This window comes from Pyrus communis, chromosome 10, assembly GCF_041283825.1.
Source record: "Pyrus communis isolate YQ-2024b chromosome 10, ASM4128382v1, whole genome shotgun sequence".
NCBI classification, from domain to species: domain Eukaryota; kingdom Viridiplantae; phylum Streptophyta; class Magnoliopsida; order Rosales; family Rosaceae; genus Pyrus; species Pyrus communis.
This window is the reverse complement of record NC_142574.1, coordinates 15,849,145-15,875,616: the sequence shown is the minus strand read 5'-3', so window position 1 is coordinate 15,875,616 and position 26,472 is coordinate 15,849,145. Positions and strand designations below refer to the sequence as shown.

Sequence of the window (26,472 nt, the reverse complement as noted above, 5' to 3'; positions counted from 1 at the left end):
TCATCAGTTCCAAATTCAGAGAGAACCATGAACAACCGTAGAAACAAAAACTACCAAGAACCCACGTACCAGAAGATAAATGCAAAAATGATATTGTTTTGCTGGAGAAGATGAAATTGGAAAAAAAACCAACAAGAACTGGTCCTTTGAGAAAGTCGGTAATAAAATTTCTTTTGTGGTTAATCTTTTGTGTTTTGTTCTCTGCTCCTTATTCCTTAATGTTAATCTTCTCATGCATTTTTACAGGATTATTGAATCGAAGTTCTTCTACCATCAATCAATTGCTAGAATTTTCATAATAGTGGAACAAACAATGAACAAGGTTTGAAATTTGTTTTCTTTGTAATCAATATTGCCATTCTGTTTTTGCCTTGGGGAGGCTTTGGAAATGGTTAATTTTTTCTTTTCGTTTTTATCTTTTATTACAAATTATTCATTGTTTTATATAGTAGTTTTTATATTTCCAGTACTAAAGTAATTTTCATTCATCATTTTACCATTATATGTCAGACTTAATGCAAAAGACAATAAAGTATGAACGTGGCATTAGATTTCAAACTGCTATGAGCAGTTGCCATTTGATTTCACCTTTAATTGATCGTCAGTCTCTAATCCTCAGTGTCTGAGGTATTTGCTTCCACCCTTTTCTTCCTTTTTGTCTTCTTTGGCTTTTAACTTCTATCTCTCTTTTTATTCTGCATTTTAATTTCGTATTCTGGGATAGTTTCTATTAATCCATTATCCCCAGTTTTTCCCAGTCTTTTTCCTGCTTTTTCCCGTACAAAGTGCATTGCAGGAAGGCGGAGCATCATATGGCCATTTTTAAAGGTAATTCCCCGGAATCTATTGCTTAATTTATATTTTTCTTATGGGCTGTGATGGGATTTTGGAAAAACGAAACTCAAAAGTTTCTCTTTATTGATGTTACGGTACCTTAATAATTTGCCCCTTTTCTTTGAACATGTTTGTTAGTCTTGATCTGACATTGGACATATTAGTTATACATGCCATGCAATTTAAATTGATTGCAAGCTTATTTGCTTTCTCTGATGTACTTTAAATTCCTCCCTTGGCTTTGTTTGCAATCTTTTTTGGATTAATTCTTCATTTTCTCCCAAGTTTGTATCTGTTTGACGTAGGAATTGTACTTTTATGTCTATCATATGTCTTAATTGTTATTATTTCAATGTAAGTCCTTCCTGGGAGAGTCTAACATATGCTGCTCTTCTCAAGCGTCAAAAGAAAGAAATTGAGGAGCTTGGAGCCAAATTGCAGGCTAATTTTGTATTAATTGTCGACATCCATGTATGATAATAATTATAAATATAGACTGTGTACATAAATTAAAGGAATTTAAATATTCCGCATGTTTTAGGTATCTCATTCAGAACATTGGCCAGAGGAAATCCTCAATCTGCAAAACACGTTAATGCAGGTTTGGAATATACACTTTATGTTTATTGTAATTAGTTGAATGCAAGTGTCTGGAATATGCGTACTTTCTGTGCAGACTGAGTTAGAGAGAGAGCGTATGGCTTTGGAGTTGGAGGAAAAAAAAAGCCCAGGCTGAGAGAGAGAAGATGGTGCAACAGCAAGCTAAGAAAATTGAGAACCTGAGGTCAATGGTGTTGTATTCAAATGGAGATGAGAATCGCGATTGCTTTAAAAAGGTTTGCATGACTAATTAATCTGTAAGTAGATCGTACATATTTGATTCTCTGGGATATTGTAACTGTATTTCGGTTCATACTGGGGAATAGATTGCTTCTCATTAGAGTCTTTATGATGCTCACTATCAGTTCTCGCATGTATTGGGCAATGCAGTTTTGTTGGTTCATGTTAGGGAATAGGTTGCTTTTACTTTAAGCCTTTCTGATGGTTGCTATTAGTTCTCGCACATATGGGCAACGAAGTTTTGTTGTTTATCAGTTGTAGCAAAATACTAAGTCATGATTGTTGCAACCTCTGACCTTGAACTTTCTTTTTGCTTATTTAGGTGAAGTTTGCAATCCAATACATGCGAAGAGCTATCCAGAAAAATGCAAATTTTGACATAAGACCGTGAACACCATTAAGTTATCTTATCCATGAATATTTATTCTATTTGTATCCTCATAAACTAAGTTTATCTTTATCGCTTTCCTCATAACACTACATTAGGGGAGCCTCATGATCCTTATTATCATTAAAAAATAGATGTGTCATACATCTAATCATCCTTATTATCATTAAGACTTAGATTTTATCCAACAATTCTACATTCAAATTCCAGCCAGTAACTGGAATCCCCAATCTAACCAACTCAACATACATATCTACAAAAATAGAATACATTATAGTTTTAATGAACTCATCTTTAGCAGATTTTGGTAAAATAAAAGTGTTCAAAGAGAATCAAATATGTAGTGAGCTTGAATTTTGTGGTATTGTAAGGATAAGATGATATATATGCCTCCGTTTTTCTCAACAGGAAACTAAGATTGTATGATGCGGTTGAAGACGCCAACATAAATGAAACAGAAAGAAGAGTGACAAATAAAGAAAAGAGGGTAAATACATTAGCTCCCTTCGGTTTTGTTAGTTGGTACTTTTCCTATTTTACCCATTGTAATTGTCAAGATATACTTTAAATGTATTGTGCAAAGAGGAACTTTTTTTTTTTTTTTATCATACACGTCCTAAAAAGTTATCATGTTTTTCGTTTTTACTTTGTGTAAAGTAATGATTTAAATGTTATTCATGCACTTATCAAACAACATATGATTTTAGATGCAAGTTCCTACTTAAAGACCATGAACAATAGCAAGTATATGTAAATAAATAAAAAATAGTAGATGACAACATTAAGTACTCATTCAATAAAAAAGACAACACAAAAGTAACTGCTTATAATAGGGGTAACATAGTGAAATGAAACACAACACACATGGGAGATGCTTACGTGAGATATACTTTTTCTACACTCTTAGCCAAGATTGTTTTTATTCGTTGGATGAATCAAACCCTCCCTCAAAGCTTCATCCTAAATTTCATCAATGAATGTGGCCCCTTAGATTAAAAAAATGGACGATGAAAACATCACTCCGATTTTTGATATAAGCACTATCCAACTATCCAAACAAACGGCAACTGTCATCTTCATGTACAACCCACGTTCTCTTATTACGGGTTACACATTTCTAAAAACTTTTTATATTATGTCCAGCCCACATCCGTCATTTATGATAGGGTTTAGGGGTATTAAAAAAGTTTAAAATTCTACTCATCCAGTTGACATAAAAATTATAACTCTATAAACAATGCTAATTTATAAAAGAAAAAAACATGAAAGCTAAATCATATCCAAGTCCTAACACCAACCGAGAAGTGTATATAGGCCTGTCATTTCCTTGCACTAATACCTATTACACTTCAAAAGTATTTTGTGATCATTTTATTTTGTTCTTTTGTATTATAGTGAAGTGTAGATAAATGTTTTTTCTTCTTCTGTTCATAGGCATCTACGTAGACTTTTTCGTATTTATGGAATGTCACAGAATTTGTATTCAATTTAGGTTCATTTATTTTTTAATTTTTTAGATAAATTTTTCCATGGAGCGTGGTCAAAGTCGTGCAAGACAATGGCGTCAATCATTGAGTCCTGAAGAACATCAAAGATATCTAGCTCGACGACGTCTAATAGCACGAGAAAAAAGACAACAAATTCCAACTCTATATGATGATCATACTATGACATCCCCCAGTAACATACAACAACAAATTCCTGGTATTTATTTCATATTCCTTTTTCTTTAACTCATACTAATGCAAAAAAAAAAAAAAAATCTAAAATCTAATTTTTCTTTTAACTATGCAACAAGTAGGTCCCAGTAATATACAAGAACGGGTTCAGTTGGCTAACTATGATGTTGAGGTCGACCCCAGTAATATAGACCCCAGTACTCTCATCATGTAGAATATTTGTTATGCTTTCATCGGCACGAAACTGAACTTGGTGCATATTAGGAAGATGTATTTGCATTCGCTCAACAGATGGATAAATTCGATTAATAATGAACTTGAATATCTTCCATAATGCCTCTGGTGCGCAAACCCATCTTGCATCCTGAAACTGCTTTATTTCATCGTATTGAGGGTCTGATTGCACTTCAACTGCCACTATGTCTGGCCCTTTGTAAACATACTTATATAAGTACTTGACACTTTTTATGCTTGCGCAAATTTCGACATTGATGTGACAATCATACCTTAATAGCAACCATGGATTATATGGAATGACCCAACTATTATCAACCATTATGTTTCCTTGTCGATTAAGTGAGATGGGCAATCGATTTCCTCGCCTTTGATAAATTGGATACGAATCATTCCCTTGAACGGTGACTGGTGCAAATGGTTTGGGAAACTTTCTCTTACAACTCCCATTTTTCATACATGGAGATTGAGGATTATGAATCCTACACGGGCCATGAATCATAAGTTTTAACACCACATTATAAAGTTGAGGCTCTACATCTTTATTTGGTATTTCAGCTCTAACAATTCGGTCATACTCATCTGGGTTATTGATCTTATCATTTTCATCTAACACAACCAGCATATGCACATGTGGAAGACCACGTTTCTGAAACTCAATAACGTATGCGTAAGCAACAACACTGCCCAATACCCCCTTTTCAATGATGTCTTCTTTTAGTTGCTCAAGTTTTGCACGAAATACTCTAGTGAGTAAGTCAGGGCGATCTTGTGGAGTTTGTCCAGCGAGTAATTCGCTTTTGATTTCTTCCCAACTTGGGTTACATGTCATGGTAATAAAAAGATCTGGCTTTCTGAATCTTTGAACCAAAGTCATTGCGTCTTGATATCGTTGGTACATGTCACGTGGGCTTCCAACAAATGATGATGGTAAAATAATTCTACGCCCGATGCTACCTAATAATATTTTATTTTCAATTAGCTGTATATATTGTACACACTTTAAACAAAGTTATATTTCTAAATAACGATGACTGAAATGATATATATACCTGCATTGTGTTGACCTGCATTTAGAGAGTCCTCAAGTCCTTTGTAGAGATCCGCTCTAACTGTGGCTTGATTAGAACGCAACCATCTAAGTTTTTGTGATTCAATTTTAATGTAGTTATCTACAACATATTGTTGCAAGAGACGTCCACCTCGAAGCAAAAGTGATGATCCATTATGGCGTATCTACAAAAGCAAATTTCATATATTGCTTTTAATATAGGAATCATCATTCATCTATATATACCGGGAAGTAAATTATGTTATTAGTACAAACCTGTAACATATAAGCATAATAGTCGCAACATGTTATTGCTCTTCCACCATCATCACGACTGTTAACATCCCATCCATATGTACCGTAAGGCAGCAATAGTGGATATTGTAAGGGATCATAAAATCCAACATAGTCTCGGACGTGAGAAAGTCTTCCACTAATTGTCTCCACCACGATATCCCTTCCATTTGCAATTGTGGCATTATCTCCATCTATTATAATTGCCGCAACTTGTGATGCTGATGGTAGACTATACTGACGCCGATCTATTGGTTGCTCTTTTAGGATCAATTTGCAATTCGGCAAATCTTGGCGTTATCCGAGGCTTCGCAATGTATGAACAAAAGGATTATGGTTGTTCAACATATGTTGTATCTTTTCAACCACACGTCTATCTAAAACTTCACTTTCACACATTCGGTTTTCAACTTCATGCTCAGTGTCATATATATAAGCTTGTAAAAATCGCGGTCTGTTCCCTTCATTTGGTAAAAGTCCACCAATCTTATGATATAATGCACCTTGAGCACGAAATGTGTAAATCCCACGACCACCAATATTAATTCTTTCATCCACGTGTACTCTCATTGAAGTGAATGCAAATGCATGATTGTAAGCTCGAATATTTTGCCTGAAGTGTCTACCCTCATTTGTTTGGTCAGAGAAAAGAGCAACCATTTCTGGTGGGGACTGTATTGGGGGTAAAACAATTCTTCCTTTCAAGCAACACATATTCAAAGTTTCTCGAGCAAACAATCGTGCATAGCAGTACGGACATGTGGTTGGAGCAGATAATTGGCAACCTAGGATACCCCGATTCTCATTATAATTTCTAGCACAATTGTGGTTTCTTCTTCCTCTGGTTTGGCGCACATGACAATTGGTTCTATTTGCATGTTCTTCTTCTGATATTTTTACATGAATATCCAACATTCAGTATAAGAATTTTCTTTGTAACTAATCATATATCTATATAAAGATAGAATTATATACTAAGCTCACCATTGTGGGGAGGAATTGAGAGCATCCCATAAGATATTTGTGACCTATTTGAATGTGCCAACTGTCCCATATGAGTACGCATTCTAGTAGAAGTTTGGTCATCATGATTTGTGATATCTGACAAAACCCTTGAATTCGCGCTTTCATTCTCAATTTGTTCTAATAAATAGACCACATTATAATACGATTAGTTAAAAATTTTGTCTTTAATATTTAATATATTTAGTTGTGAGTCTAATATTTCGTAAGACTACCACTAAAAATAACTACAACATTGAGATCAATATGAAAGTATCGAAGAAAAGAATACAATGAGATTTCAATTCACAAAATTTTGTTCTTAAAAAATAACCTAATTTTTTAAGTGTGAAACAAATACAAATAAAGAAATTGAAATAAATACCAGGAATTAGTCAGCCAACTGAACCCGTTCTTGTATATTACTGGGACCTACTTGTTGCATAGTTAAAAGAAAAATTAGAAATTAGATTTTTTTTTTTTTTTTTTGCATTAGTATGAGTTAAAGAAAAAGGAATATGAAATAAATACCAGGAATTTGTTGTTGTATGTTACTGGGGGATGTCATAGTATGATCATCATATAGAGTTGGAATTTGTTGTCTTTTTTCTCGTGCTATTAGACGTCGTTGAGCTAGATATCTTTGATGTTCTTCAGGACTCAATGGTTGACGTCATTGTCTTGCACGACTTTGACCACGCTCCATGGAAAAATTTATCTAAAAAATTAAAAAATAAATGAACCTAAATTGAATACAAATTTTGTGACATTCCATAAATACGAAAAAGTCTACGTAGATGCCTATAAACAGAAGAAGAAAAAACATTTATCTACACTTCACTATAATACAAAAGAACAAAATAAAATGATCACAAAATACTTTTGAAGTGTAATAGGTATCAGTGCAAGGAAATGACGGGCCTATATACACTTCTCGGTTGGTATACACTTCTCGGTTGGTGTTAGGACTTGGATATGATTTAGCTTTAATGTTTTTTTTCTTTTATAAATTAGCATTGTTTATAGAGTTTTAATTTTTATGTCAACTGGATGAGTAGAATTTTAAACTTTTTTAATACCCCTAAACCCTATCATAAATGACGGATGTGGGCTGGACATAATATAAAATGTTTTTAGAAATGTGTAACCCATAATAAGAGGCTAAAAAACTACCACATGACAAAGAAGAATTTGTATTCAATGTAGGTTCATTATATTTATTAGTTTGCTCTAATAACTCAACAATGCACATATAAGCTCTAAAATGTTATGATATCCTTAAAATTTTAGTAATTTTGGTTTCTTAGGTATTATGTTTATTAGTAATTTTGGTTCATTAGTTTAAGGATATGATCTTCAAGAATTTGTGATCAACACATCTTAAGAAATTTTGGGGTGCTTTGTTGGTCGTTGGGGTGCAAATGGGGATGGGATGATTTGGTTCAAATGGATTCAAAAAAAAAAAAAAAAAAAAAAAAAAAACAATGCATGTACGCAAGGTTCCTTAACAAAATCATAATTATGATATTCAAAATCCTTCTCGAACCCCGCTGGTGTTTAGGGATGATTTTGGACTACATGGATATTTGAGATTACAAAGAAGATTATGAATAACTAAACATGGGTCAAAATTATTTTTGTTAGAGGACAACAATTGTTCATAATTGGTTTGATCTTGGACATAATAACAATTACGAATATTTGTTTTCTTCACATTATCTTCTCAAATTGGGGTTCAACATTAGAAGTTCTTTTCTCAAGTCTCAACATTAAGCAAAATGAAGAAAACAAAAGGCCAAAAGCAAAAAGCCACCTCTTCCGCCGTTATCACCTTCCCTTTTCTTCAATGCTCACTCCCAACAGAAAATCTATGGCAAGAATACACTTTCCCCCCTTCCTTTTTCTTCGAGCCTTAACAAATGGGTCTGCAACCAATGCCAACTGAAATAATTGAGGTTAAGCAAGAGGAGTTGATAAAGAATCGGCCAAGAGAAGACCAAGCTAAGCCAACTGAAATAATTGAGGTTATTCCTGACAACGCTATAAATATTACATCATAAAACAGTTTAGCTTAATTCAGTACGTCTTTTTTTGTTAAATAAGAAATGACTATGTTTTCTGTTAAATAAGAAATGGCTATGTCACAAATGTCCATATAATTTAATTGAAATGATAAACATGTTCTGTAAAACCAAGATTTTTGAAAGTCTAACTAATTGGTCAAATAGTGTCAAACATAGTAGTATTTCTCCAAGTAATAGCACGTCCTAATATTAAGATGAAGAGTAAGAATAGTTATATGACATTAAATTGAAAGTCTAACTAATTAAGATGATTGTAATAAACATGAGGCACTGTTCTGCAAATATAACAGGGCTGCAAACCAATTGGTAAAAGCACACTTTTATATGAAAATAAAAACAAAAAATTCAATTAAATAAGCATCAGCATGCACTCCATAATCGTCTGTCCTTATTTTTTTAATTTACGTTAGTTTGTATGCAAATGATTTGGGAAATTATAGGAGTGCAAAATGGATAGAACCCAGAACTGAAATGAAGAGAAAACACACATCCAATTTGGTGATGGTAAAAATGGAAAAGGGATATGATCAATACCCGATCGAATCATTGGCGAGAGAGCTCCGATTCCAAAAATTAATCCACAAATACTTAATATTAGCCTCTTCAATCAAATTCTACTTAACCTAAGACTAATCCAATCCTAATCAGCGAACATGACTTGAATATTAGTATGGCAAATAGACAGCAAGCGAATGCTCAAACCTGGAATGTGTAGCCACTGGTATTCTCCATGTGCATCACTCTCGAAACACGTTAAAAGCTTTGGCAAGTAAGCAAACTGCAACATCGATACAATGACAAACAGAACTTCAATTACACACTGCCAAACCATCCAACACTTTACTCAATAAGAGAACATTTAAAACATATTATATTGTAATGAAAAAAATTGTAAGGCCACATCCAATTTGAATCGTGCATTTTTAGAAAAAACTGCAAAAAATAAAAAAAATAAAAAATAAAAAAATCAGATTGCAAAACTATCTATGTAAATACTTAAAGTCATTGTAAAAGAATATACTATAATCGAACAAACAGCATAAAACTCACCAAGTTGCTTCAAGTCATGAAGCCTGAAATGCAATGAAATCAATTCATTTGCAGCAAACAACATACACATATTTCTTTTGACACAGAGGTATACAAAAACCAAGCTAACTGTAAAACTCCTACGTATCAATAAACTGTACCCAACACCAATGGGGCACCAGTCTTAGCGACAATGAAGTTGAAGCCGCCAATCTCTGGTGGGATGAAACTGACAATATCGGTGTAGTATATTCTCATAGAATTTGAAACAGTATGTGAACCTGTGTAATAAAATAAAAAATATAAAAAGCTATGAAAGAAACAAAAATCTGAACGTTAACAGTTTTTTATATACTTGCTCGGGAAACGAAAGCATGAAAGAGAGATCAAACCTGAAAGAAATCAGAAATGACTGTTCAGTGATCTTTGGGCGTGTGTGGGATTAGTAGAATTATAATGAGGCATTGAATCTCTTTATCTCTGAAGAGTAGTCTGCATAAAGAAAACATAAACATGAGGAGGGTCCTTTTGTGGCCTAGAAAGTGAGTGAAAATAAGCCCAGGAATATGCATGCGTGTGTACGGTACAGTAATAAAGAAACATTGATGGTCTTTTACCTTGGTAGTGACTAATTTTGCAGTCATATTCATGTGTGTGCAATGCAGTAAAAGTAAGCACCCACCTTTTTTCTTTCAACCTACGAAGATTGATGATGTTTTCTGTACAGCAGGAAAATTATAGCATAATATATATATATATATATAGGATTAGGAACAAGAGACAAATAATTTGACAAATATCTTTACACTCTATATTAGCTCTTGGATCTCTTTACATCTAATGGTCCCGAATGAAAGTTAAAACTAATATTGTGGAGCCAAAAATAATCACGGAAGCGACATGTGAACTTTTGGGTAAAAAAGATAAAATTACGCTCGAGGCACACCGGGATTCCCACGCGCATACAACGGACAATAATAGCTCAATTGAGGTCAAAGATGATTAAAATGGTATTCTTTTAAACCCTCTCATGTACAAATCTGATAAGCAGGATATATGGGGAGCTTACAATTTTGGGATGATTGCAAATGTTTTGGAGATACAAAAATGTCCTTACATTTTGGGATGAAGCATTTTCTCTCCCACTGTGAGAGTCTTTCTTTCCACCCTCCTTGAGAGTCCTTTTAGCCTGTGTGCTGAGTCTTCTTCAAACTTTATCTCCTCCGCTGGTCCTTGCCAAGGCCTAGGTCGGTGGCTCTCGGATTTAGTTTTTTTCTGCAATCTTTCCGCTGATAGTCACCAGTCTATGCTTTAATTTTCCAAATCCTATGCCATCAATTCCAATTTCTTTTCACCATCTTTCCCATCCTCCACCTCCTTGCCTTTCCTCAAACCCATTTGATTTCGGATTTGTAGCTACTTACCTTAAACGCGTTTCGCGATTATATCAAGATGTGAGTAGAGCTCTGATGCAGATGATCACACCACCACCTCTCACGGACCGGGAATTACGTTTTGCTCCGGCTCGGGTGTTTACACCACCACCTATGATGCATGGACACGGACACGGATACGGGGATACGACACGGGGATACATGAAATTTCTAAAAATGAGGACACGATACGTCAAGGATACGGCAATTAAAAAAAAAAATATATATATATATATACACACACATATCTAAAACATTATAAAATAAGCATTCAAATTTATTTCAATAAACTCTAAACATTTAGAAAGATAGTTCATCCAATAAGCAATTAGTCTTAAAACTTGAAAAAGTAAAAAGATCATCCAAATGAAATTAAAATAAAAAATAAAAAAAAGTCTCATTCAACTTCCACACTCATGATGTCTCCTCCAGTAATCAAAGTAGTCTCCAATGACGGTTCATCAAGTGAAAGGTTAGCAATATCAAGCATCCCGACACTTTCTTCACCTAAGTTTTCAAAGCCATCTCCTCCAACATCCCACAATTGAGTAATACCTTCTTTGTAGGTTGAGCTATTCCTTGATAAAAGACGAAGATTATTATGCACAAATACCAAATCCTCCGCTCTTTGTGGTGTAATCTTGTTCCTTCTTAGAGAGTGAATAAAACTATAAGTTCTCCAATTTCTTTCACAACAAGAGGAGGAACAAGGTTGTCCAAGTAGCTTCAACGCTATGGATTGGAGACTAGGTGTAGAAGCTCCATGGACAATCCACCACATCACTGGTTCCAAATGAAACCTATCATTCATAGAATCAATAGCTCCAAAGTCATTCAAGCACATAGAGAAAGAGGCATACTCCACATTGATACTTCTTCTAATTTCCTCATTGGAAAAGTATCTCTCAAAGCACTTTTTCCTTTCAGTTGTAAGCTCAACATCTCGGTGTGGAGCAACCCGACTAGGGTCTTCTTGGAGCCATTCTGAACTATAATACCTAAAATAAAAGAAATAGCACTTTAAAAATATAATCATAAAGCTAAAGATTAATTTATAAGAGTTTATAAGGATATTAGCAAAATCATTACCTTGGATTTAATGAATGCGCCAAACAATGAAGTGGTGTGCTACTTTTAGTCCATCGCTCCAATAAAATGCGATACACCTCATCAAAAAAGCTGCTTTTTTCATGTAATGCCTTGTGCTCATTCCTGTAGATAGCAGCTTTCACCTTTTCAATCATAGTATCCCACCACTCATACACCAAGTGAAGACAAGGTTTATCTGTATCAGCCATTCTAATAACCTCATATATTGGAGCTATAAAAAAAAGAATATAATCAATCTTCTCCCAAAAGTACTCATCCAATATTTTTTGCTTCACCGACATTGCTTTAACCAAATCATCTTCTTTGTACAAAGCCCAATTCGTGCTAATCACCATTTGTTGTAAACCTTCCTTTACTTCCTTAAATCTTCTAAGCATCACAAGTGTGGAAGCAAATCTGAAAAATTTTAAAATTAGGATAGCTCATAATTGAATAAGAAAAAAAAAAAAAAAAGTGGAGAAAACAAACCTTGTTTCGACAATGGAGAGCAACTTTAGTTTGCAATGTTCATTAAACATGGACAATCTCAGCTATGGTTCATAATAAAAATTTTTATGGACCAAACATCACTAGCAATAGTTGAAATCCAATTGCAGTCATCGTACGAAACATCTGTTTGTTTCAGAGAGCATATACTCTTCAAAGCAAGATTAAGAGTGTGAACAACACAGGGTGTCCAAAAGATATGGGGATAGTGAGCCTCAATAAGTAACCCAGCAGCTCTACAGACAGGAGCATTGTCAGTGATCACTTGAACAACATTTTCATGACCAATTTCTTTGATAGCTTCTGTGAGAAAGTTGGCAATACAATGCTTGTCTTTATATTCACCTTCACAATTAATTGCCCTCAAGAACATAGGCCCGCTTTCATAAGTTGCCATAATATTAATTAGTGGTCTCCTTTGTGCATCTGTCCACCCATCATTGCACAAACTTACACCTTTAGTGCTCCATGTGCGTTTGATTGGTTGGAGGCATTGTTCAATGTGACTCTTCTCTTGTTGCAGAAGAGTGGTTCTTAGTGCATTGTAACCTGGTGGAACATACCCTGGAAGTGTAGAAGCACGAACATATGAGTTTCGATAGTGCGGATTTCTTGCAAGGTTAAATGATAAGCCACCTGTATAAAACATCCTTGCAACCTCGGCATCACATTGATCTCGAGCTTCCTTGTTAAAAACTTTACTAAGAGGCCCACTTGTTCCTTTTCTCTTCTTTGGATCAAGATTCACTTTAGGTAGATCATAACAGAAAGAACCAGTATTGGGCAAAGACACATTCTTAAGAGCAGAACTCTTCAGCTTATATTCACACTCTCGAATTAACTTTTTCATTTCTGCAAGATTTTCATTAGTAACCTTGCTGCAAGGCGCGATCCCGTTTCCAGCCATTTTTAACAAATGATACTTGACCCTAGGGTAGGATCCTTTATAAGTTTTCTGACAATAATTGCATTTAAATTCAGTATTTCATCCTCTTTTATTTCTCACTTTTTCGAGCTTTTTGACATACTTCCACAACGGAGTGTGATAATTTTCAACAATCTCATCCGGATTAGCATTATCATCTAGATTAGTATTATCATTCGCATGATAATCAGGATGATTCATTTTCCTAAATCAACAAACATATAAAGTTATAAACAGTAAGAGTTAATCCATCATGAAAGCATATACATAAAAAAACACATCATGAAAGCATATACATAAAATTATTATAATCTAAATATTCATACCACTACACAATAACATATTATAATATGCAAAATACAAGAATATTATAATAATACAAAAAGTTAAAAACACAAAAGCAACAAGCTTCATCAGAAAAGTATTATAATAATACAAAAAGTTAAAAACAGAAAAGTAAACAGAAAAGCAACAAGCTTCATCAGAAGAATATTATAGAAGAATATTATAATAATACAAAAAGTTAAAAACAGAAAAGCAAACAGAAAAGCAACAAGCTTCATCAGAAGAATATTATAATAATACAAAAAATTACAAACAGAAAAGCAAAAAGCTTCATCAGATTCGAAAGGTAGTGGTATGGGTATTATAATATATTATTGTGGGTAGTGGTATGGGTATTATAATATATTATTGTGGGTAGTGGTATTATAATATATTATTGTTTGGAAAAGCAAATGGCTTTACATTTTATAATCAGTTAAAGACTTAAAGCTTTTAGTTTCTTTCAAACTTTCAGTACTCACTTGGAGTTGCAGACAGAGAAGAAGGAGACGACGGAGCACTTGTAGACGGAGAAGATGGAGACGACGGCGCAGTTGGAGATAAAGATGATGGAACGGTTGCAGATGACGGTCTGATTCGTGAAAGTCTCCCAACAAGAGTGATTTATGTTATGAGGTTCGAGAGGTAAATCCGAGTTTTATTTTATTTTTTCTAATTATCCTCCGATTTTAGAGTGATTTCAGTTAGCTAACTTCGATCAATCACGATTCTATGCGGATTTATTGTGATTTTTTTTTTTTTCTGATTATCCTCCTATTTTAGTTTCAAACGTATCCGAAACGTAAGATACGGGTATCTGGATGATACGATACGCGTATCTTATCAGTCCTAAACGTATCTCTTCATTCCGATACGTATCGGGCGCGTATCCACGCGTATCCTTCGCGTATCCGTATCCTCAGCGTGTCAGATACGGGATACGATGGATTTCTCCCGTGTCCATGCATCGTAGACCACCACATCCCATGGTTTTATCTTCAACGGCTTTGTTGCTATCGGTGACTCTGTTGATGATGAGTTCTCTCATCAACTTCCTTTACCTTGCTACAGATCCGTCATCTGTGGTGCTTTGTGAAGGTTGTTGGAGTCGTCTTTCCATCATTTATGTGGAATTGTTTGGCTGGATTTTTGTCGTTTGTTGGACGGTAGTTTTTCGGCGATGCATCAGCAGCGGTCGCAGGGAATCTAGGGTTCTCTGTTTCTTTTGCTGTTTTTGGGCTCAAACTTTTGGTTTGGGCTTTGTTTTGGGCATCCATATTTTCTTTTGGGCTTTTCTTGTAATTGGACCTCAACCATTGTAAATTTTAGTGTGTTTCGGTAATAAATCTAACGCTTTTACCCAAAAAAAAAAAAACACTATAAGATCAATTTGCCAAAGGGCTTCGAATGGTTAAATCAGAAGTGTTTAAGATAAGCTGAATATAGTAGTAGAGAGTTGAGAGTTAAAGTTTTCCATTACAAGAGTATTCTGCAATTCGTGTCAAAATGAAGCTTCATCTATTGTTGTCAATATGTATAAAGTGTGTTTCGCGAAAGTCGGATCGGACTTTGGGGGACGGTTGTCACTCGTTTGGTTCCATTGACCCTAATTACTTAAATATGTCAACATTCACAATAAAGAAATTCTTGAAGTAGGATACTCTTGAGTGTTTAAATTGGATTGTTGTTGGTGACTTTGCTCAAAAAAAAAAAAAATTTCCACCGCAGTTAGTGTTAGCTATATGCTCAAATCAGTTTGTGTGCTTGAAGTCCCTTTTTATTTATGCTTTAATTATATGGAAAGATCTTAGCTATATACAAAGTTTTTACTGCATTTTGGGAATACCGATCCGTCCCGAAATACCAAAAAAATTTTGAGAATCTTGAAATTCAAGAATACCGAAATTTCGGTTCAAGATTGGTCTTCAGATTCCTATTCGAAAAATGGTTGGTTTGGGATTCAGGATCCCATTTGTGGTTTAGTATCCCATACCAACCAGCCCTACCCATTTCCCTCCTATGCTGTTGCCCTCCCTTAAGGGACAACTCACACTTATATATTTTACTTGTCTACTTGTCAGCTTGTACAACTGCATGTTTGTTATAACTGTTTTGTAACTAATCTTAGTCTTAGTGAGTTAATTAGGTGTATTTAGTTATAAGCCTTACTTGGCAATGTATATATACTGCGTTGTAATTCCTTATTCATTAAGAAAGAAATATACAAGGCTTCTTTCTTATATGGTATCACCCGCCTCTTTGTTGCACATCACTCCTATCCTTCTTTTTGTGCAATTCGATCTTCGATCTTTGTGTTGTTGATCTTCGATCTTTTCTTTGATTATTCTCTACAATTCATGGTGTCTTCAAGCTCTTCTCCTACGCATCTTGAAGTTATTGCTTCTAATTTTACGCATGTCACTCCCAATTTCACAACAATGAACCCTAATTCTTCGATTACAATTTCAAATATTAGTTGTATAGTGCCTACGAAGCTCAACCATGATAATTACCTCGTTTGGAAAGCTCTTTTTGCTCCAATTTTTAGGCGATATAAACTCACCGGAATTGCTGATAAATCTGAGATCTGTCCACCACCATATCTTCCTGATCGATTTGGTCAAAACATTGGAATTTGTAATCCTGGTTTTGAAGTTTGGTATGAAAAGGATAAGAATATCCGTATTTGGCTCAACTCTACACTCTTTGAAGACATCAACCTCTTCACAATCAGTGTCACCTCTTCTCGCGAGCTTTGGTTGAATCTTGAGCAACATCTTAGGGGTGTTTCTACAGCTCACATCCATCAACTCCGCTCTTGTCTCCATTCTGTAAACAAAGGTGATCTCGCCATTTCTGAATACCTACAACGCATCAAAGGCATTTCTGATACTCTAATGGATGTCGGTGCTCTGGTCTCTGATCATGATCTCATTACTATTACTCTTAATGGCCTCCTTAATGAGTACGATTCTTTCATTGACTCTATTGTGCTTCAGATTTCTTCTACCTGACTGGACGTACTTCATAGTCTTTTGTTGAACAAGGAAGTTTTTATGAATCGTAAGAAGAAAAAAGTGCCCTCTTCCGCTTCAGAACCATTTAAGGCTTTTGCTGCTCAATCTCAACATCCTTAAGCCCCTTTACTTTCTACACCATCTTTCTATCCTTTTCCAAAAGTTTATTGATAGGATTTTTACCACTTACAAAAGTAGGGATAAAAATACTTAAAAACACTTAAAAATACTTGCAAGAGTAGAAGGTTATCGTAGTATAGCAGCTCAAACAAGGTCATTTTTCCACAGGGGTTGAATGAATAATTTTGTATTTAAACTAATTCTTAGCTAATTATTTAGAACAATGTTTTGAAAATGTTGATTTTTGAATTTAAAATAATAAAAAAAAAATTTAAATAAAAATAATTAAATAGATCAACAAAGTAAAGAAGCAAAAGAAAACGGTTTTGGAAAACAATTTAAACACTAGGGTTTTGCCATCACCATTAACAATCCTATGCAATTTTACCAAATACTTATGAATTTCTACATGCATGCTTTGAAGGTTAGGTTTTCCTAATGCATATTTTCCTCGTGATGTTCAAGTGAAAACGTATATCTAACATTCAACCCATCTATGATATTCAGATCAAATATAAACATGCAAGACTCATTAAGCTTTGTCAAAACCTTTTGAAAAACCATGCAACCCTTAAGAGCGTGATGTTCGTCTTAAGCGAACTTACAAGTACTAATCACAAGAAGCCCTCCTCAATTTCAGGGTCATGTTCCAACATAAATTGCTTCAAATTACTTATCTAAATACCCTAATGGTCGCGAATCACTAAGGCAATTAGATAGTTTAATCACGGTGATTAATAATTCAAAGCAAGCATGCATCCATTCATAAGAAAATTAATAAAATCACATATTCCTTCTAAGGCTCATGGCTTCTCCCTAGCAAAAGGACTAGTTACGAACAATCAGAATAAAAACTAAAGAAAATATATTAACTAGAAAAAGGATTGAAAACACCTTGTAGATAAAAAGTCTGAAGTTCTCCAAAATAATGCCTTCGTTCTCTCAATGTTGCATAGAAAACCCGAATGACTAAAAAGCCTTTTTTATACTACTCCAAATTAAAACCCTGATAGAAAAAAGTTTTCTAAAAACTAGAAAATAAAATAATAAAAGGATAACTAGGAATTACATTCCTATTCTGACTAGGAAATATGCCCATCAAACAGTCCAAAATTCATCATCTTCGAGCCCAAAAGTCGCAACTAAGCTCTGCAGCCCAATCTACCAGCATTGCACGCTGGGCATAAATTAATTTGCCATGGTCTGATGCTTGGAGATAAAATTATGAAATTTTGATACAATATTCTTGACAGACTCACAAACCCGCTCTAATTGGAATTACTCAAAAATTCCACCGTTTGATTACTTTTAGCTCAAAACAAGTTCGCATGTCCTACATTAAAAATACATAACAAACCATCAAAATCTTACCAAAATAATAACCAAAATATACCAAGAATAGGGAATAATATATAGTATAAAATCAACTCATCATTTATGTTGTTCAATCATCCAACTATAATGCTCCTCCAAAGTATTACAACAACAATGGTTGTAAAGGATCCTTTCTGCGTAACAATCGTGGTAATTTTCATAATAGTTCCAATAATTGTCATGGTAGTTTTCACAATTCTGGCAATGGTTATGGTAACTTTAGAACTAACTCTGGCAATGATTCTGGCACTTTTTTTTCGCAACTTTAGTGGTTTTAATTGAAACAGTCGTGGAAGAATTCCTTGTCAAATATGTCATTCTTATAATCATGAAGCTATTGACTATTATGAACACATGAATCATTCTTTTGCTAGTAAAGTTCCTCCTACAAAATTGGCTGCTATGTATGCTCACACTACTTCCAGGCAATCTCCTCCTACTTGGTTGATGATTTATGGACCCACATCTCATATAACCAATGACATCTTAGCCATTTCTTCCCCAATTCCTTATTATGGTGAAGACAAGGTGGATATTGGTGATGGACAAGGTATGTCTATTCATCATACTGGTACTTCTATGCTTAAAACACTAGATATTGCCTATAGATTGAATAATGTTCTTCACGTTCCCATGATGAAATTCAATCTACTATTCTGCCTATCAATATCTGAAAGATAATTACAGTTTTTACCCTTGATTCTGATGGTTCTGAAATCAAGGATCATTCTACGGGGGATGATACTTTTTTGAGGGCCAGTTAAACATGGTTTCTATCCTTTTCAAGGTCTTTCCTTAGTATCCTCTACACATTATCCTCTTATCAGTACTAAAGTTTCCTTGCAGCTATGGCACAAGAGGTTTGGCCATCTTTGTATAGCTATGTTTAGAAAGATTTTACATAAGGATAAGCTTGCTCACAGTGGTGACAAGTTCACTAATTTATTTTGCTCAGATTGTGCTATAGGTAAAAATCACAAATTGTCTTTGTCCTCTAGTACTAATACTATCTTTGCTAGTTTAGAGTTGATTCACTCTGATGTTTAGGGACCAACTCCAGTCACTATTGTTGGTGGTTACAAATTTTATGTGTTGTTTGTGGACGAGTTCACTAAGTATACTTGGTTGTTCCCTCTGAAAGCTAAGTCTGAAGTATTTTTCATTTTTGTAAACTTCAAAGCTTATGTAGAAAACATGATTGGAAAGAAAATAAAGATTTTGAGGTCTGATTCAGGGGGTGAGGTCATAAGTTCTCCATTCAATTCTTTTCTCTTAAGTCATGGTATATCACATCAATATAGTTGTCCTCACACTCCATCACAGAATGAATGTGTTGAGAGGAAGTGTGAAATCCTGTCTCTGGATTTCACTATTTAATTTTCATATATTGTATTTGCGCAATTTTGTTTTTGTTAATTTTAGAGTTTTAGTTAACTAGTTACAAAGTTTGAGTTTTAGTAATAGTCATTTAAAATCCGTACACCTTTCGGGGTTACACTTAATGGTTTTTAATAGAGCTCGATTGTACAAGGACGTTATTCTCGAAACGGAGCTACAACAAAGGAATTACGAGCTACGTAACTCAAGGACAAAAATGTAAATTGGAAGGGGGACCAATCCCCGTTCTGGAAAACTGGACAGCCGACTCGATTGAGACTGGGTCACTCACATGACCCCTTTTTCCGACCCGGTTTCTGCAAGCTGTTCCGACGCCGCTCCGATGTTTTTTTTTTCTAGCGAATTAAAGCCAGTCACCACCAGGAAACAACTCAGCTCGCCCCAAATATCAATTCAACCGAAACTCAAGCAAGTTTGATCACAGTTTTACTACGAACAGAGTCGTCGTCTTCCTCGAGCTCACAGCGACGATCCTGCCGTTCCTGCGCTTTCCGACGTCACCTACCACCACCATCTGACTCACCACGAGCCCAGGAACAAGGCCCAAGCAATGTTTGAGGCGTTGGAGCATCGATGACGTTGAATCGACGATCACCCTTTCTATGGTTTTTCGGCAATCCATGAGCGTTTTCAGCATTTTCCCACTGAATTGGACCCATAAGAAGTTCCTCAAGCTTCATTGTGGTATAATTTGAGCTATTTGGCGTTAGGTTGTAAGAAAAAGGTATGTAGGCTAAAAAGTATATTTGTTATTGATACGTGAATGATATTATATACAATTACATGCCTTGCATAGCAAGGAGAAATCCCTACAAATTAGGAATACAACTACAATTAGGACTACAATTACACAAGGACTCCAACCATATTCCTTATTTGTCTAACACTCCCCCTCAAGTTGGAGAGTGGATGTCAAGAACTCCCAACTTACGTAACATACCTGAAAACTTTTCTTTCCCAAGAGGTTTGGTAAACAAGTCTGCCAACTGTTGTGCCGTACCCACATGCTTGGTCTCTATTGTGCCATCTACAATCTTATATCGTATAAAGTGACAATCCATCTCAATGTGACGAGTTCGTTCATGAAAAACAGGATTTGCAGCTATATGTAACGCTGCTTGATTATCACAAAATAAAATGGAAGGACCAACCAAAGGAATGTTCAAATCCTTCAACAAAAAATGAAGCCAAACTATCTCGCAACAAGCACCTGCCATAGCCCTATATTCTGCCTTTGCTGAAGAGAGCGAAACAGTTTTCTGTCGTTTCGTCCGCCATGAAATCAAAGAACTGCCCAAGAATACACAATACCCAGTAGTCGAACGGTGAGTGATAAGACAACCTGCTCAATCAGAATCACAAAACGCAGTTAACTTGGTCTGGTTGTCAGAACAAAATAATAAACCTTGACCTGGAGTAGCCTTCAAATAACGAACAATATGAAGCGCAGCATCCATATGAGATATCCTTGGCTCGTGCATAAAACGGCTTAGAACATGCACAGAATAGGTGATATCCGGCCGAGTTATAGTGAGATATATTAACCGACCTACTAATCGTCGATACCTTTCAGGATCCTTGAGAAGTTCTCCTTTATCAGATAATTTTGTGTCATCCATAGGAAAAGCAATGGGTCGTGCTCCCAAAAAACCATAGTCCTTAAGAATCTCTAATGCATACTTGCGTTGAGAAATATAAATCCCTTGTTTGGAACGAGAAACCTCAATACCCAAAAAATATTTTAAATCACCAAGGTCTTTTATCCAAAAAAGATCACGGGGAAAAGACTTCAGAGAATTAATGGCACTAGCATCATTGCCTGTAATCACAATATCATCCACATAAATGAGCAAAGCTGTGAAAGAAATACCAGACTTTTTAGTGAACAATGAATAGTCAGCTTTGGATTGTTGAAAACCAGCAGAAATGATGGCACTAGTGAATTTGGCAAACCATTGGCGAGAAGCCTGCTTAAGACCATAAAGTGACTTGTGAAGGCGACACACAAGATTCTCCCCCTGTCGCCGAAGACCAGGAGGAGGAGACATATAGAGTTCTTCATGTAAGTCACCATGTAAGAAAGCATTATTAACATCAAGCTGATGAAGAGACCAAGACTGACTAGCAGCAAGAGCAAGAAAACAACGCACCGTAATCATCTTAGCAGTAAGAGAAAAAGTGTCATGATAATCAATACCTTCAGCCTGAGTGAAGCCTTTATCAACCAAACGAGCTTTGTAGCGCTCAATAGAGCCGTCGGAATTGTACTTGAGTTTGTACACCCATTTACAACCAATGCGAATTTTGCCAGGGGGCAAGGAAGTTAAAGTCCAAGTACCATTAGCATGTAAAGCTTGAAGCTCCTCAGTCATAGCACGTTGCCAATTGGGGTCAGTGGCAGCCTCGGCAAAGGAGGAAGGCTCCACAGTCCGACTGACAGAGTTAATATATGAAAAATGCCTGGGGAGAGTAACGGTGATAAGAAAGAAAATTACAAAGTGGATATCGCGTACCTTGTGTAGAACTGGGTTGCGAATTCGAAGATTGGTGGGATGGCAGAATCACCTGCGAGCAAACGTAGTCTTTTAAATAGGATGGAGGTTTATGGGCACGGGAAGAGGTGCGGGGAATGGGAGGATTGGTAGGAAGTGGGGGGGGGGGGTAGGGATGTCCGTGGGTAAATTGGTGAAAGGTAAGGAAGTAGCGCGGGGGGGGGGGGGGGTGGGAAGGAGGGGATGCCGAGAGGGCAGGGGCATGGGGAGGAACGGGTAAGGGGACAGCAAGGGAATTTGTGGGAGGCGTCCGCCACGTGCGACGCTTCAAACATACCTGGCATCATGAACCAGGATAATTAAGTACAATTATTGGCTGTATTCATATTGAGTTAGCGTTCTGCAATCAACTATTAGCCATAGGCTGCAGAGCGTAATTTCATTTTTTTTCCCTTAATCAATTGTGGTCATAGGTCATAGGCTATAGCCGCAAAGCACAAAGGTTTGACTTGTGAATTAAGATATGACCTTCAAGATGTGGAAGAATTACAACAACAACAAAAATGAAACTGAGAAAACAAGATAGATGGGGAGGACGATGGAGTTGAACGAGAGAGGGATATCAGTATAAGGGGAGGATAAGAGAATAAATAGTCAAACGGGAAAAGAGAGGAGAATTAATGAGATAGGAGAGAGAATAATAAATTTGATTAAAAGGCTTTTAGAATTTTGTTACCAAATATATAATTATTTAAAAAAAGATAATTAATTGGATTAATTATATTGCATCTCAACCGTTAAAGTGTATAAATTTAAGAAAACTTTAACGAAAATCTTCCAATACTGTTCATTTTAACGAAAAACCACATTTTTATATTAAAAAAATTAATCCTTGTACTATTTACTTTACCATTTATTTTGTTCTTGTCGTTAAAACTCAAAGTTTTCAAACATTTTTCATTAATTTTCCTTAAATTTGGTGATTTAAGATTTGTGTCAATATGTGTGAAAAAATGTTTACCAAAAAATAAAATTATGTCAAAAATGTGGTGTCACTAATCGTATCCATTGTAAAACCCAAATTATGTGTCAAAATATAGTGTTACTGATCCGTACCACTGCGAAACCAGATTCACTTATTTTAAAAAGTAGCAACCTTCCAAATCAAGCCAATTTAGGCGCAAACTTGGTCAACTTAGCCATGCCTAATAATATGATGTAATGCCACCATATCTCTGACTCATAATCTTCTAATTGCTATCATTATCGCATACTTTTCTGGTAAATATGCAAATAATAAACTCAAATATCTAATGGTTGATATAAATTTTGCATTTATTTGTGATAATTAATTAAACACTGATATCGCTTCTTGTCTGAAAATAAAAAACATAACTTAAATTCGTTAACCTCTTTCAACATTGAGAAACGATGTGCTTCAAGAGCTAATTCATACTTGATACTTGTTGTTTGTGAATAATCAGCACATTTTGATTCCACTAATGAGGTTTATGGCTTATAAATTAAGGTGCTCTTTTTTACTCCAAAAGAGAATGTTGTGGTAGGTGGGGATAACAATATAAGACCATCTCTAAAAAAAATGTCAAATTATAGCACTATGTTTAGATGAAGGAAATAAACTTGGAATTTTGATAAAAGTCAGAATTTATAAATTACTATGCACCCATTCCTGTGATAGCCTGTCCCGAACTTTTCGTACCGTAGGAGTGAAATGACGGTTTTGCCCCTAATGGATAATTGTTGTTTGTGTGGTTGTTTTGGGTTTTTGGTTGGTTGCATCCCAGCCACACATCCATCATCATCATCACCCATCTCCCTTATTCCCTCTGCCTTGTCCCGAGCTCTCTCTCTCCCCCTTTCCTATTCTTTTCGTACGGACACCACCCAAAACCATTGAAATCTTCACAGATCGAGGAAACAAATTACATATTCGTGCTCGTGAGGTCCTTAGGAGTTCAACCATACCCATTTTAGGTAAGGATACCTTCGTTTTCACGTCGAACTCAGGATCCCCGATTTTGGTCACTGTTCATGCACAAGTTAATTCTTGTGTTTTTGGGAATTTCAAGCTTGTAGGAAGCTTGGTGAGGTCCTTAGGAGGCTCGGGGTGGTTTGTTTGAAGGTTTTGGACGTCGGGATCGTGAGTGGCAGGTTTGGCCGGAGTTGGTGGTGTTTTCCCGGCGAGATTCTATGGGTTTTAGTGCTTGAAAGTGGTATGGATTTGTTCCTCTTGTTGTAAGCTTCATTTTGGTACCAATTTTGTGAAATTTGGTTGAAAAGAAGATACAAGGTTTTGAAAAATTTTCGGTTTTCCGGCGCCGTCGCCGGCGCTGGAGTTTGGCCGGAGAAGACGACAGAATATTCCTAACGGCGTTAATGGCATCAGTTAGATTTAACAGAATATTCCTGACGGCGTTAACTGACGTCGTCAGTGTGCCCAGCACGTGCCTGCGCGTGGGCGGCCCGTGTGGCTGTGCCTTGGCTGGCGCGTGGGGGCGCGTGCAGCGTTGGAAAATTTTTCTAAAAATATGGGGATGTTCCTGAGGTTGAGTAGATCACGTTGGTGTATTCATACACCCCATTTGAGCTTTGTATGAGAAGTTATTTCGTAAGGTTGGTTATGTGCTTTAAAAGTAACGTTTTTATAGTTGTTTCGCATATAGGTGAGACCTATCCCGAGGACGAGCGCGGTCACTCGAGGCAAGGGGGTTACGACCCTTCTACATACCAGTGAGTGGGCTTTTGGTTTTCCGTATATACCTATATACTTATGTTTTTCCCAGAAAGTGAAATGAAACGTTTATACGTTTATATGCCATGCATTATGTTTGCTCATTTAATTATGCATTATTAGTCGCATATGTATATATGTTTGGTGCTGCGGACGCACAGGTAAGTGCCAGGTGAGTTGATTTATGTTTATGTTCAGTAGTGATTTGAGATGCATAGAAAGCTCATAACCTGCACCCCAGGTGTTAGTACTCCCGCCCAGAGTTGGGCACAGTCCTTCACGTGATGTTCACCTCCCGCACCACACGCTCATCTTGGATTCAAGTTAGGTGCACAGTCCTGTCGTATAGACCACTTTAGGTGGTTCCGACTCGTAGATGACCCGTGATTATTCGCCCAGTCTTCGCGTGATCGTAGCACTTGAGCGTACTTATTATACACCCAGTCCTGTCGTACAGACCACTTTAGATGGTTCCGACTCGTGTGTAGTTATAGTTAGTGAGACGGAGATTTGAGCTCTAGATTCAGCCGTACAGGTCACGTTAGGTGACTCCGGCTGACAGATTACATGACATTGTTTTGGCGTTACCTGAGTACTTGCATTTTATTTCGAGACATTTGGCATGGCATATTTCTGAGCAAGACTTATATATATATGTATATTCTATTTTCTGGGAAGTATACAGGTTTTATGGTAAGGGGTTAGAACTTTGTTTATGAAATGGTTTTTGAAAAGCTTTGTTTTTGCCCACTCACGCTTTCTGTTTTGTGCCCCTCCAGGTTCTAGTTGGCTAGCACTTATGGTGGCTCCCCAGAGGATTTTCCCAGCATATCTGACAGATTGTCACCGGTGTAGGACCACCTTTGGGTGTGTTTATGTAGTGTTGTTTCTCCCGGATTGCATTAGGTCTTCGTGCTCTGAACTTTGTTTTCACACTTACGCTTGTAGATGTATGTTCTTACTTTGTGTATAGCTGGTTTTTATTTTTTCGTACTTTTATTATTATTTATTAGCTTCCGCACTGTGCACATGGTTATGTCACTTCCACGTGACGACCAGCATGCCCCGATCTCGGTCGGGGTGTGTCAATTCCCTTGTTTGAATTCATAAGCACATAAATTTAGAATTTCCGCGTGGGAAAAAACTTGGAATTTGTGACCTCCAATTCTCAAGTTTAAATTACATGTAAATATGTGTCATTTTTGAATTTTCAGGAGTGAAAGTTTAAAAATAACAAATCATGTTTCAAATTCCATTGTTCTTTTAAGTTAATCAAACAAGAAAATTCACCTATTCTAGAAAATAAAATTATGTCATTTCAATTTCCGTCATTTTAAAATTCCTTAGTAATTTTAAATTTCCTCATCCAAACAGAGTGTAAGAGTCAAATAACAATTGATGGGTGATGTGACAATCTAAAGTCTTATGTCAAATTTTGTACTTCTCCAACTAAATTGTGAAATGTTATTTTATTATTTAGGCCTAATTGGATTATTAGTCTCCGTGATGACAGGATAGTTGGAAGATAATTTGGTGGTAAAATAAATAAATAAACTAAGATTTAAGCCCATGTGGTGAAGTTGTTAGGATTTATGCCCAAAAATTG

The 26,472-nt window shown here is 35.9% G+C and overlaps 1 protein-coding gene, 2 long non-coding RNA genes and 1 pseudogene across 3 annotated transcripts; 1 reads left to right on the top strand and 3 right to left on the bottom strand.

Moving 5' to 3' along the window:
• Positions 1-3,844: 3,844 nt before the first annotated feature.
• LOC148693586 (uncharacterized) lies at positions 3,845-6,386 on the bottom strand (annotated as a pseudogene).
• Positions 6,387-8,013: 1,627 nt separating this feature from the next.
• LOC137746237 (uncharacterized) lies at positions 8,014-10,129 on the bottom strand. Its single transcript, XR_015952625.1, has 5 exons — positions 10,053-10,129; positions 9,828-9,927; positions 9,597-9,716; positions 9,109-9,184; positions 8,014-8,263 (listed from the first exon to the last, which is right to left on the bottom strand). It is a non-coding gene; the product is annotated as an uncharacterized LOC137746237 (long non-coding RNA).
• A 1,061-nt stretch (positions 10,130-11,190) lies between these two features.
• Positions 11,191-12,328, bottom strand: LOC148693585 (uncharacterized). Its single transcript, XM_088677430.1, has 2 exons — positions 11,958-12,328; positions 11,191-11,866 (listed from the first exon to the last, which is right to left on the bottom strand). The coding sequence occupies exons 1-2, from the start codon at positions 12,311-12,313 to the stop codon at positions 11,266-11,268; spliced, it is 957 nt and encodes a 318-aa protein (XP_088533556.1). The 5' UTR covers positions 12,314-12,328; the 3' UTR covers positions 11,191-11,265.
• A 1,834-nt stretch (positions 12,329-14,162) lies between these two features.
• LOC148693584 (uncharacterized) lies at positions 14,163-25,855 on the top strand. Its single transcript, XR_015952044.1, has 2 exons — positions 14,163-14,358; positions 25,646-25,855. It is a non-coding gene; the product is annotated as an uncharacterized LOC148693584 (long non-coding RNA).
• Positions 25,856-26,472: the final 617 nt, after the last annotated feature.

Excerpts from the sequence above, each read along its gene's own strand:
- LOC148693585 (XM_088677430.1), bottom strand. The coding sequence starts at position 12,313 with ATGGTGATTAGCACGAATTGGGCTTTGTACAAAGAAGATGATTTGGTT. Across the intron at positions 11,867-11,957 it reads GCGCATTCATTAAATCCAAG|GTATTATAGTTCAGAATGGC; the intron begins GTAATGATTTTG and ends CTTTTATTTTAG.